Below are 13,228 nucleotides of genomic sequence, written 5' to 3'. Positions count from 1 at the left end.
CTCTTATGGCAACTTTTTCAACAACTTATTCTTGTTCATGCGAAAACAAGCTGTTCCAAGGGAGAACCAGCTGGACTGATTTTGACGAAGTTTTCTAATCTCTCTTACTTAGTTTTATTATGTTGGCTGAAAGTTAACCATCCGAGCATAATACCTTGTTACAGTTGAGGACGATAGAGTGAACCGTCCATCTGAACCCCAACTCAATTATAGGACATGGAGAAAGACCCAATCTTAATTTTTTTGGCCGAAAAATGGCCTCCCAAGTATTCAAGTAGAAGTTCAAACCGGACAACAATAGTTGATAAGATCTTAACATCTTATGAGAAAGCCAAATTTTAACCCCAACTCAATTATAGGACATGGATAAAGGCCCAATCTTAATTTTTTTGGCCGAAAAATGGCCTCCCAAGTAGTCAAGTAGAGGTTTAAACCGGAAAACGATAGTTGATAAGCTCTTAACATCTTATGAGAAAGCTTGACCCTGAACTTAGGCCCTGTTCTTTTTAAAGTCACTCATCAAGCGATTGCAACCAACTAAAACGACATTGACGACAGCAATTACAAATCAAAATGACAACGGCAAAGGAAAGACAACAATGCGTATGTTTCTGTTGAGTATGAAAAAGTGTTGTTGGTGATGAGACCATGGACAGCTCAACCAAAGAACATATACATGAGGAGCAGCTTAAACCATATGAAGCATTGGAGGAGCAGCTTGTACCAGCGGAAGCATTGGAGATCGTTCCGGCGGGTCCTCTTACAAGATCAAAATCTAGGAGGTTCAACCAAGTTATCAATGGACTAATCAAAAAGCTGGACAAGAAGCAAGAAGACGTGGTTCAAACCATTTGAACAATCCTCATAGCTCAGGGTGTTCGATGAAGGGTTAAATGTTGCTTATGCACTCTTTTCCCCTTGTCAAGTTTTGTCCCATTGGGTTTTCTTGACAAGGTTTTTAATGAGGCTTAAGTGACTCTTTCTAGGCCCCTTTGTCACCTCATTTCGTGGTCCAAGGCCCATCTCTTTGCCTTGGCCGATTTTCTTTCTCTCTTGTTCAAACTTTACATTTAATGCTTTTGTAATTTCCTAGACATTTTTGCATGAGCTTGCATAAGTGTGAGACTTGTGCATATTCTTTCATGAGTTTGACCTTGTGCATGCTCTTGCATATCTCTCCTCTCTCCCCTCTTCTCATTTCGTCCTCCTCTTCTATATAATCTCCATGTATTTTTCTTTTGCAAACCATCAAACATTTTAATTAAAAACTTTCTTTTTACTTGTTTGAGATCCTCATCCAAGAGTCTATCAGTTGGGAAGAGAGAAGAGTCGCCCAAATTTCTAAGGACTGCTGCCACAACTTATTTCAGCAATACATCAACTCTCAACGATTCTTATTCACTACAACAGCGACTTTTACATTCTATTTTAGTTTATTTTTTTGTCCCTGTCACTAATCCAACGACTTAAAAACGAATAGGGCCTTAGACTATCTATAATGGTTTTTCCTATTTTTTCTCTATAACAGAAAAACTCTATAATAGAGGTAAGTTTTAACTCAACCCAACTTTATTCTCACATCTAAAATAGAGTTTGCAAAACTCTATTTTTTTTCTCTATAAATAGAGGAAAATATAGCAATCTCTATTTTAGAGATAATAATAGAAATGGGTTGGAGCAAATTTGCATTTAAAATAGAGATTTCTATATTTGTCTCTATATATAGAGACAAATATAGAATGGGTTGGAGAACCAATAAACTATCTAGGTTAGGCGCAACTACCATTAAAGAGAGAACCAAGCAGGTTGCTGAGATTATCTATGGAAAAGAAGAATTCACTCTAAAAAGACATATTGCCTCAAGCAGCTACAAATGTCTACCAAGCACACATTCGATTCCAACAAAATCTAAAACATATGTACAAAACTTGAAACTAGTTTTTAAACATTCTAGGTTTTTGGAAAAGATAGAAACAACCTACTCATATACTTGGCTTTCTCTTACTCACGTACGTCTCTTCTCCCATTTTACTCCATTCTTCATAAACAACTTCAGTTTCTTCTGAATAAATAAAACAAAGGTGAGATTACAACATACTTCGCAAGTGTTCATATATAACAAACTCGGATTAAATAATACATACCGACGATTGTGAATTCACTTTCCCGAGGAAGATGGGCGGTGATCTTCATACTTCCAATAAGATTTTGCACCTTCTCGAAGATCAGGATCCAGTTTGGCTTTTAGCCACCCAAGTCGAGCAATAAGCTCTTCTATGTTCAAAACAGCAGCTTCAATGGAATCTGATTCCATGATGTTTAGTCTAAGACCTTCAACGCCTTGCACTTGCTGTGTGTCTTCCTTTGTTTGCTCTTCTCCGGTTTCGGGAACATCTTCCATTTCTTCATCTAATATAAAAACAAGTCAAACAAATGCTTCCATATGTTCAAGAAAACCAAATAAATTCAGTAAACAAGTAACCATTCGAGACAAATCGTTCGTTTAGATAGAAAATCTAACCTTGATTCTTAGGTTTCACAAACTTAGCACACTTTACCCCATCCTACAAAATTAACATGTTATAATGAGGATACCAAAGTCAGAAACAGTACTTTTAAAATTATTCATATTCAAGAACATGAAGTGAGGTGTTGCTCCATAGATAAATCTCGAAAACAAATACAAGATCACATATAAGAAATGAAAACTAACCACAGTACTAGGCACTTTCCAACCATCTTCAACAGACCAATCCAACCGTGGACGCAAACTCTTGCCTCGATAAATCTTTCCTTCACCCTCTGGTTTAGGAAGCAACTCAATCTGCAAAAAAAAAAAATTATTCGCAGTTTCATATAGTCTTTGTACGTTACATCACACTCCTTTCTTTATATATTTTAGAATTCTTTTACACAAAATAAAATTAAAAAACCCTAGAGAGAAATAGTAAAAGCGTAGATTGAAGAACAGTAGCAAGCTGTTTCATACATACCTGACATAATTGCTTACCCTGGATACCCACAATTTCGCCAGACCAGTAACATTTATCTCTATACCAATCAACTAAATCTCCAACTTTCCAAGTATCATGAACGACGACAAGAGGTTCTGTCTCACCCTTGAGATTAAGGTATTCACTTTCATGATAATGTGGTGGATACGTGGGACGAACCATTAGTTGACTTTCCGTCCCACCTTCAGGCGTTTCAAACACTAGCGCATTATCTATCGCTGAAACATATATATAATGTACAAGAAATTGTTAAGCTAAATAAATATTGATAAGAGTTAATTAAAAATATACAATGGAGGATTTAAACTCACCTTCGTCTGGATAGTCAAGATACTTTAGCTTATATCTAAGTTCTCCACTTTCATTGGTTATATCCGTTATCTATTAGACCATTAAAAAACAAAAGATGTTGAATTTTTTTTTTTTTTTTTTATAAAGAAAGATGTTGAAATATTACATTAGTAATAACAGAAAAAGCATCTCAAACGTTAATATAAACTTGTGAGTGTATGCATTCAAGAGAATAAAAGCTACAAAGATCTGGAAAACAAAACAGAGATGACTAGACACTGGAAATACAGATGTAGGTGCTGATACAGATTTAGATAAAGAGTTCAGGATCTGAATTGCAACTAGAAGAACCATGTCTAAAGAGCTATGTTAAAGCTCACAAGAGATGTAATTTTGTAATTGATGCAATGGCTAACATCAAAAGATGAATAATAGCTAAAACAATTTAATTTACAGAACTACCATCGAGGATCCAACAATCTAGTTTACCACATGGGCATGGCATGCCAAAACATGGAAAAAATATTTGGTTATGTTTTATCAAGCGATTTCAAAGAAGCAAATATGATAGTTGTATTTACATCAAATGTTCATCAAGACTGTTCTTCTAGGTAGATGGACATGGCATGCCAAAACATCTTTCTATCCAAAACCCCAAAAGACACCTAAGTTCTCCTAAAACATAAAAGACCTCTGGGTTGCTAATAATATCACTAAGCCGGGATTATTGGTTTGAGATTTGAATAGAGTTTCAAAGACTTAAATGATCAAGATTTTGTTAAACTCTGCTAAAGTTCAGTGATATTAATTTGTGATTTGTAAAAGGTTATTTAAAATTTTAACAAATTTGGTTTATTTGATTCAGACTTTTATAAAGTCGTTATTCAATTAAAACAAAATAATTTAAGATTGTTGATAAATTCAATTATTATGTTATTAGTTCATGATTTTATAAATTTTATTCACAAAATAAATTCAAGGAAAATATCACAAAAATACAAAGATTGTTTGGAACATTTTACAAGATTTAAGAAAACTAATCAACAAAACTATAGAATACTCGCAAGCAATCCTTAAAAATCTTTCACTTATTCATTTTTGATGATTTATTAAAATCTTCAAAATTCTTTATAAATTAGAATCTAATAACACCCCTACGTTTTAATTGTGACAATACGACAGCCCAGTGGCGTGTAAGACTACCCCAAAAAGGTGAAAAGATTGGTTCTTTTGAATTTAAATGTTTTGGAAGGAACATGATGTCAACAAAAGACAAAGAGAAAACCACAAAGGTAGCTAGAAGAAAAAGAAAAAAACAAAGATAAACTAGCTGAAGGAAAAAACAATTCAAATACAAGTGGATACAAATGCCACTAGAAATTGGATGTAGTAGAAGATGAAAAAAGACTTTCATAAGAACTATGTGGAATCAACAAACATTGCATTAACAGTGACTAGGATGTAGTTCTTATAATTAGTCTTCAAGATATAGAAAGATAAACCATTGGTTATAGACATAAGATGTATATACCACGTTATTCCTGGTAAGGATTCTCGGCTAAAGATCATGTTTGGATTTATCCAAACATGATCTAGCACATCTTAGAAGATTTGGTTTGGATTTAGATTTTGTTGGATAGCAATGTTGACATGACTCAAATTGATGCATGTTCACATCACAATAAAAAAAAACATATCCTAAAGATGTTAAATAGATCTTTTTAAGACATCCATATAGAATCAAAAGTAGCAAAATAAAGATGAGGATTTTTATGAAGAAGTAAGCCGGCTTAACAAAGGGAGCAGGCTGTGCGACCGCCCCGGGTATATAGATTAAAGAGGTATATACGTATAAGAAAAAGAGCACAAAAAAAAATTGTAAGTTAAAGGAGCACAAAACAAAAATTGTAAAAGTTAAAGGGGCACAAAAAAAATTATATAAACCAAAGAGACCCAAAAAAATCAATAAGTTTTTTAATAGATTAAAAGTCTTTTTTTTTGTTGCTCAAAACCTGTAATATATGTTTAAGCCGACACCTGAAGTAAGAAGTAGACTAGTGAAAATCTTGTTAGTTCACAATGTGAACTTCAAATAATTCTTGAACCTGCCCTTATGCTAAACTAGAGTTACATTTAACTTTTGATAGCCCCATTACCTTACAGCGAAACCAAGCCCCGCGGTATTCCTCGATAAAGGATTTCACTTCAACAATTTGATCAACTTGGAATGGTAAATTGACTTGAGTCATTTTTACCAGTATAAGAGCTGCACATAGTTGAAATTGTACTATGAATTAAGTTGGATAGAATAAGAATCTCTCATACCATTTAAATTTGTTCAAAACAAATTTATTTTGCAGAAGTAGAATGAATAATATAAAAGATTGTGGAAATTACTATCTAGAAAATGTCAATAGTAGTAAGGCAAAGGTGGTCATCATGGCTGCAAATTCATCTGTTTGTAAATTAAGTCTGTTCTATTTTAAGGATGATTAGTCTTGCAAACTAGACAACCTCACCTCCACTACAATGAGGTAATATGTTAATCATCTCACCTCACTACAATGACTTAATATGTTAACCATCTCACCCCATTACAATGATTTAATATTGTAACCAAAACTTGTAATTACAAACAGATCTACCAAATAGATCTACAAGCAGACCGAGAAAAAATAATTTGATGTTAATCAAATTGTGTCCAAAAAAAATTTAAACAAGCTTATTTTTTTTAAATTTTAAAATAAGCTTCATCATCTAAGATAAAATTGCTAGTATAAAACTTTGATCTAATATATTATTAATTATTGATCAATATATATTAAAACAAAGTTTTATACTAATAATTTATCTTTGAATCTGAGTTTAAAGATAATTTACGGGTTCAAAACCCATCCCATTGAAAAAACAGTGGAAAATTTGAGGAGAAAAGAATTTTTTTTTAAACCATTTTTCAGCCAAAACAAAAAAAAAAAACTATGTTACCTAATTTCGACACGTGTGCATTGAAACTGCCACGTTATAGTATTAATTCTATCATATATTGGGCTGGATCCAATATCCCTACGGCCCCAAAAGAAAACTAACGCAAAATCTACCCATTCATTATCAAATTATCAACATAATTATTTTGTTAAGATTGTGAAAGCAGATCAAACATAATTATTGTTGGGCATGATTTGCCGAAAAGAAGACCTAATAGCGAAAAGACGATTCGGATCAAAATTTTGAGAAACCGTGAAACGTATCTGGTCGATGGCAGTGACCTAAGGATTAGATGGTTTGTCTGTTCATTAGACGTATCCAAGCAAGAACATGAATGTAGGATAAGACGAGATCTAGTAAAGTGTTCTTTCTACTAGTTTTTCTTCGACACAGAAGTGATGTATTAAAATAATACAACGACTTGGCCCAGTCATCAAAGATGGTTAAGGTGTTCGAGGAGGATACCGATCGGTGGTGGGCAATTTTTGATGGGTCGTGGTTACCCCAAATTGCCCTGCTTCGCCCATCGGCAAATATGCCGGTTTCCGGAAACCACAATTGATATATGGTTTGAGTGATGCCATGGAGAAATCCGAATCTTTGCCTACTACTTTCATTCTCTCTCCTTCAGTCAGAGATTTTGTAGAAAACCTAGCAATTATATTGAAAGCAAAGTATTCGTCAAATATGCATGGCGAAATGTACCGTGATTATCCACGAAAACTACAATTTTGCCTTTCTTAAGTCGCCATATAGGACGGTTCTAAATATAGGACAAGGAAAGATGTCAACACATTACTAGCAATTACTCATTTGAACTTTCTCGTAAGATTATCGTGTGAAGCACCTGTGTAAGTTATATACGACGATACCTGTTGGATGGCTTGGAATGGTTGGACCTATTTTTGAATGGATATTTTACGTAAACTTCTATCAATTTTCATTTCAAAGTTGTGGCACAAACCAAGATTTGTTGCTGTTAGGCATTAGTGAACAAAGAACAAGACAAAATTCAAAGAAGCGTGAAGGAAAAGTAGTGCCAGTTCAGGTGATGACTCATGTTCAGGACCACAAAATGCAGCTACCAGTTTTTGCCGTTGAACCTGTAAAAGCAAAACCAAAAGGGAAATTCGTCTTATTTGCTTCCTGCAAAGGAAACCCATGCCACTACTATAACGCCAAGAAGAAGGTAACTTGGTAGAAGCTGCTAGAAGGGAACTAGGGTTACTGAGCAAGCATCTATTTAAAGAAAGTGTATGTATGAGAGAGAGTAGTAGGTTAAGAAAAGAGAACAAAAATAAAGAGTCAACTTGTGTTTTGTGTTCTTGAGGAAACAAAGAGAGACAAGAGAGATTGAGGAGTGAGCTTGTAAGGGGCTTAGTGGGTGAGAGATCTCTTTGTAGTAAAATTTGTGATTAGTGGATTCTGGGAGACAGTCCCGGCCTCGACGTAGCTTCTCGTTAACGGAAGCATTTGTTCGGTGTGCTCTGGTTTGTTCTGTTTCATTTTGGTTATGTTGTGTTTTGAGTTCGTTGAGTGTTTGATTCAGAAACAACCTTAGTTAAGTTCTTTAAATCCTTGGTTTAAGCTTATTCAAGCTAAAGTCATCAGCTTTAGCCTGTGTTTAGCTTGTCAATTGTAAGGGGTATATATTGATGTTAGAAAGAGATTCTTCGATAGACAAAAGACACATCAATGCTACCCCTCGGGCCTCGACCATTAACAATGTCTTTGGACAGTTGACATAATGGGTTTGTGTTAGGGTATATTGTGTCATCTATCTTTGAGTTCTTGTGGGACTTTGTTTGATAAACAATTTTTTTTTGTGGAACTTGAGAAGACACAACTATATGGTTTAATGAACTCTTTGTACAAGTTTGTATAGAAGACGAAATACAACAGATGGATTTGGTCATTTGGGTGAGAATGTTTTGGAAGATCCGATGATTGTCACATGAGATTGTCGGGAGATAAGTACGTGACATGGTTATATTTGTATATGTATGTAGCTTCAATATTAGATATGGTTTTTGGAGTCAAGATCAACGATTGTATATCTTGCAGCTTCAATATTAGATATGGTTTTGTTTAGGACTAAGTTTTACACCCTTAATTAATATATATATATATATATATATATATATATATATATATAAACTAGTTTTTCTGTAGAGTCTATTTGAAAATTAAATTTATTTTGGAAACTATTAGCATTGGATACCATTAATTATTTAAATTTATATCCAAACAACAACTTTAGTTAACTTTTCTATTATCCTTATCACCAAACACAATTAAAATATTTTAAATATTCATCTACATATATATAAAGTTACCTTTACTCCATAGCAAAAAAAAAAGTTATATTTACTCACTCATGGTGCTGCCACGTCAGCAGCTCCTTATTTAATTTACAGGTCTATTCTTAAACACTTACCCACTAAGCAGTTTCTAATTAATCATATACAGATATACAAATGGGCTTCAAAAATTTGAGAGTACATAAACCCTTATATTTTGATATGTACAGTAAAACCTATATAAATTAATAATGTTGGGACCATGAAATTCTATTAATTTATAGAGATTTTAATTTCTCGATAAATTAATAATTATTAATTTATAAAGAGATTTTCCTAACTTGGTAAAAAAGTTTAAAAATAAAATTTAATCTTATAATTAATATTTTTATAAATCCAATTAAAATGAAAATAGCAATTATCATGTTTTGAAGATAGTACTCAGATATTTTTATAAAGTAAAAATATTAAAAATAAACTCTAATAAAAATTAATGTATATATATATACATATATCTAGACAATTTTATATAATTATTAAAAGGACATTTACTCAAATGATATACATTTTAGGTAATATCACCAGAATCTACAAAAAAAGATTTTATTACTAGAATATTTCGGGTATTTTCAAAATACCCAGCATATCCTTGTTTTATGTTACCGGAAAAAAAACGTTATTACAAAAATGTCATTGCCACGGCAGAAATTGCTGACGTGTATTAAATAACTCAGCCATAAAGCGTAATAGAGGTAATGGCGGCTGAGTTATAGGTATGTTGCGGCTGATTTAAGGAAAAAACATTTGAGTAAGATCGGACGGCTGACTTAGAGCATAACTCAGTCGCACGTTACGACTGAGTTTTCACCGGATGGTTGAGTTGTCAAAAGTTTGGCTGAGTTAGAGCATAACTCAGTCATCTTTATGGCTGAGTTATTATCTCATGGTTGAGTTGTCAAAATTTTGGTTGAGTTATCAATAAGACACGGCTGAGTTATCGTATTTTCGGCTATCTGAGTTATGAAAAACGGCTGACTTATGAGATGTAGTTATGGCTGAGTTATAGTTAAAAACTATAACTCATCCGTGAAAGGCTGACTTATCGTACAACTCGGCCATTTGACGGGTGACTTAGAAGCAAAAGATTAATTACTAGAATGTTATTCAGTTACGGCTGACTTATGAAACGATACGGCTGAGTTACATTTTTATTCAGATGACGCAACGGCTGAATTTAGCAGCCATTTTTCTGTTTTTTAATTACTGTAATGTTACATTATTCATGTTGTGACTGAGTTATAATTTATTTCATGGCTGGGTTATATTAAGGTTGAGTTATTATTTCTTTAATGGCTGACTTGCCATGTCGGACGCATCATCCATTCCAGCATTCCATATCATCATCTTTTTTCTCTGGAAATATAGAAGAAAATAACACTATATTCAAAAAAATTAGGGAATCAAGATAGGGATAGAGCAAAATTACCATTTTAGGATTTTTTGTGGTAGAGGGAGTGGTGGCTGTTGGTCGGAAGCGGTGGCCGGCGGCCGGAGGTCTGCGACGGAGGTCGGTGGACGGAGGTCAGTGGCCGGAGGTCGACGGCGGAGGTCGGTGGCGGAGGTTGGTGGCCGGAAATCGACGGCGGAGGACGGTGGCTAGAGGTCGGTGGCCGGAGGTCGGCGGAAGAGGTCGGTGGCTGGAGGTCGGCGGCGGAGGTCGGCGGCGGAGGTCGGTGGTCGGAGATCGGCGGAGGAGTTGGCCGAAGGTCGACGGAGGAGTTGGCCGAAGGTCGACGGAGGAGTTGGCCGAAGGTCGCGGAGGAGTTGGCCGAAGGTCGCGGAGGAGTTGGCCGAAGGTCAGCGGCCGGAGTAGGTGGCCGGAGGTTGGCGGCAGAGGAGGTGGCTGAAGTTGGAGGTGGTCGGAGGTGGTGTTAGTGGTCGATGGAGGTTAGGTGGAGGGGTAGAAGGTGTCATTAATACATATTATATGGAGTATATAACAGATATATGGTTACTATAGTTAGTCTTTAAATTATAGAATTTTTTGTGTTATACAGCCCAATTTCCCAAAAAATAACTGTTGATCTGAAAAAAAACGGTTTAATGACATGTTAAATCATATCTGATGTGTATTTTTTTTTTGACCAAAATAAAAAAACTAAACCCAAGAGATAAATTGTAATTACACCCAAGGCAATAAATATTTAAGCAATTTTTAGAAAATTGTTACATACGAGGAATAAACCAACTTTTGGATAATATTTAAGTAATTTTTTCATTATTAATTTAACAAGTATTAATTTATAGAAGATTTTCTATAAATTATTTATAAAGGATTTTAAAAAAAAAATATTAGTTTATTATATTATTGAATTATGTCCAAAATTACACTAGTCCTAATTTGGAACCGAATAAATTTATTAATTTATAAAAATTATTAATTTAACAAATATTAATGTAAATAAAAAATCATTGACGAAGTCTAGACTTCTCCGTCGTATCACATGATGGCTCGATTCCCTCTTCTCTTCTCTAGCTTTTAATCTTCATTTTCATTGTGTTTTTTCATCTCACCTTTTGATGCATTAAGTGCTATTCCAATCGCTACACTTCTCCATCTTCAGCTTTGTAAGAGTTCTCAACGATTCCAACGTAATTGTAACGGCGTGGATTCTGAACGGTATGATTTCGTTTCGATTCCCTCTTATTAAACTATTTCCCCACTACTACAATATTCTTATTGTATAAATTCTGACATCCCTATATAATTTACCATATCACTAACGCAATTCTCTAATTCCAAATCTGACCAAAAAAACATTGCGAGGACCATGGGAACTCCTTACGTTTCTTTTGCAGAGCTGAAACCTGGCCGCCTTCACCAACGGGTGGTGGGTTGATTTGAAGACAATCTTAAAGGAATGGGAATGATATGAGCGTCCTAACGATGGGCCAGTTGTGAAAGGTTTGCATTTCAGATTTTATCACACTGATGTTTTAACCTGGCATAATGGTTTCTTAAAAGGTTTTTATTTGTTTCTTTCTTGTAGTTAAATTGATTGGGAAACTTCAAGATGAAACAGTATTCCTGAAGAAAGGTCATGGTGAGAATGATGAACTGTTTGAGTTCAAAACAGATGAAGGTAACTACACTCTTCCAAACTTTCTTAAAAATGTCCACTTGGATGCGCTAGAATTCCCTGGTTTACTTAGTCATTGTAACTTATTTGCTGGGTGCCTAAACAGAGCAAGTGGTCGATGGACTTGATAGAGCTGTAATGAAGATGAAAAAGGGTGAAGTGGCATTGGTGACAGTAGAACTTGAGTATGCCTTTGGTTCTAATGAGTCAAAACAGGAATTGTTTGTGGTGCTGCCAATCTCAACTGTGTACTTTGAGGTTGATCTTGTGACTTATGACAATGTTAGTGTAGTTTTAGATGCTTATGTTGTTCACAATTCAGCTAGTAAGGAAGTATAAGAGTCCAACACTTGGTTGTTATTGGGTTTGTAGGCAAGGGAATCGTGGGACATGAACACTGAAGAAAAAATAGAAGCTGATTCTAAGAAGGAAGAAGGAAACTCCAAGTTTAAAGCAGGCAAATATGCCATGGCGTCCAAGAGATACGAGAAGGTATATAATAATATGAACTGCCGTTGATATGTGAGGTTTACAGGAGAGCGCAAGCGTACATGGAGTTGGCTGATTTAGACTTGGCTGAGTTTGATGTCAAGAAGGCCCTTGAAATCGATCCCAACAACAGGTTCTGTCTCTTCGTCTTATACCCCTCTTATCTATATCCAATTTAGCTTTGAGTAGGTGGATAGTTTTTTGCAATGTCTTCTCATACACTAAAGTCAACATTGTATTTGCTAATTTATTTTCACATGACAGGGAAGCTAAGTGAAGCCGGAATAGAGAAGGTTGAAGGAGATATGAAAGAGTTCAACAAAAAAGAAGCCAAGTTTTATGGAAACATGTTTGCACAATTAACTGTAAATATCTCTTATTAATCCAAATGGTTTGATCATATGATTATAAGAAGATGAAAGTAGATTGTGGGATTGTTATGATGATAACCAAATCTTATATTGGTAGGAATTTGCAGAAGGAATCATCAAAAGATGGAGGCAATGAGCACCTGAGCCCTTGAAAACGTTCCAAGCACTCTGCATCTTCATTTTCTTCTCTTTTGGTTTGTCGCAATGTTTGTTTTTAGTTTTTCAAAATGAGCGTTAGTGAGATTTATAAAACAGGGGACTTCTATGACAATAATAACATTGGACTTGAGCTAGAAATTTATCGCATGTGTTGCTTTTGATTCTCTCACCTTTACACTTATCACCTGTGACGTTATTATAGAGGAAAGTTAACCACACTATACAACATTGTTAACATACCAACTATAACATTTCGAATGAAGTGTAGAATATAAGTGACTGATTGCATCGAATAAAACTTTATAACTTTTTGGATAAGGTCAATTGATCAGATTGCTCCATGGACCAAAATTGCAACGTATACAACAAAACACCAAAAACTAAAAATTTATTATAAAATATAATTGTGATTAATCGATCAGAAAACATGTGTCAACATGTGTAGTATTACATAACTTACCACTTGTCATTACCAAGTG

General features: G+C 34.6%; 1 protein-coding gene and 1 long non-coding RNA gene across 5 annotated transcripts; one reads left to right on the top strand and one right to left on the bottom strand.

Moving 5' to 3' along the window:
- Positions 1 to 1,838: 1,838 nt before the first annotated feature.
- Positions 1,839 to 3,981, bottom strand: LOC109130486 (uncharacterized). Its single transcript, XM_019240073.2, has 7 exons — positions 3,887 to 3,981; positions 3,326 to 3,395; positions 2,994 to 3,232; positions 2,714 to 2,824; positions 2,522 to 2,564; positions 2,145 to 2,409; positions 1,839 to 2,062 (listed from the first exon to the last, which is right to left on the bottom strand). The coding sequence occupies exons 3-6, from the start codon at positions 3,174 to 3,176 to the stop codon at positions 2,159 to 2,161; spliced, it is 588 nt and encodes a 195-aa protein (XP_019095618.2). The 5' UTR covers positions 3,177 to 3,232; positions 3,326 to 3,395; positions 3,887 to 3,981; the 3' UTR covers positions 1,839 to 2,062; positions 2,145 to 2,158.
- A 7,053-nt stretch (positions 3,982 to 11,034) lies between these two features.
- Positions 11,035 to 12,910, top strand: LOC104761215 (uncharacterized). Of its 4 annotated transcripts, none has more exons than XR_763109.3 (6): positions 11,035 to 11,555; positions 11,641 to 11,733; positions 11,837 to 11,988; positions 12,103 to 12,352; positions 12,484 to 12,584; positions 12,688 to 12,910. It is a non-coding gene; the product is annotated as an uncharacterized LOC104761215 (long non-coding RNA). The 4 variants fall into 4 exon arrangements; XR_015588239.1 differs by having other exon boundaries at positions 11,065 to 11,555; positions 11,837 to 12,012; positions 12,698 to 12,910; XR_002036457.2 differs by having other exon boundaries at positions 11,071 to 11,555; positions 12,698 to 12,910.
- The last annotated feature ends 318 nt before the right edge of the window (positions 12,911 to 13,228 follow it).

The sequence above is a fragment of the Camelina sativa genome, chromosome 18 (assembly GCF_030686135.1).
Source record: "Camelina sativa cultivar CO46 ecotype springtype chromosome 18, ASM3068613v1".
In the NCBI taxonomy this organism is placed as follows: domain Eukaryota; kingdom Viridiplantae; phylum Streptophyta; class Magnoliopsida; order Brassicales; family Brassicaceae; genus Camelina; species Camelina sativa.
Note: the sequence above shows the minus strand (reverse complement) of the source record. Positions and strands in the feature narration are given on the sequence as shown.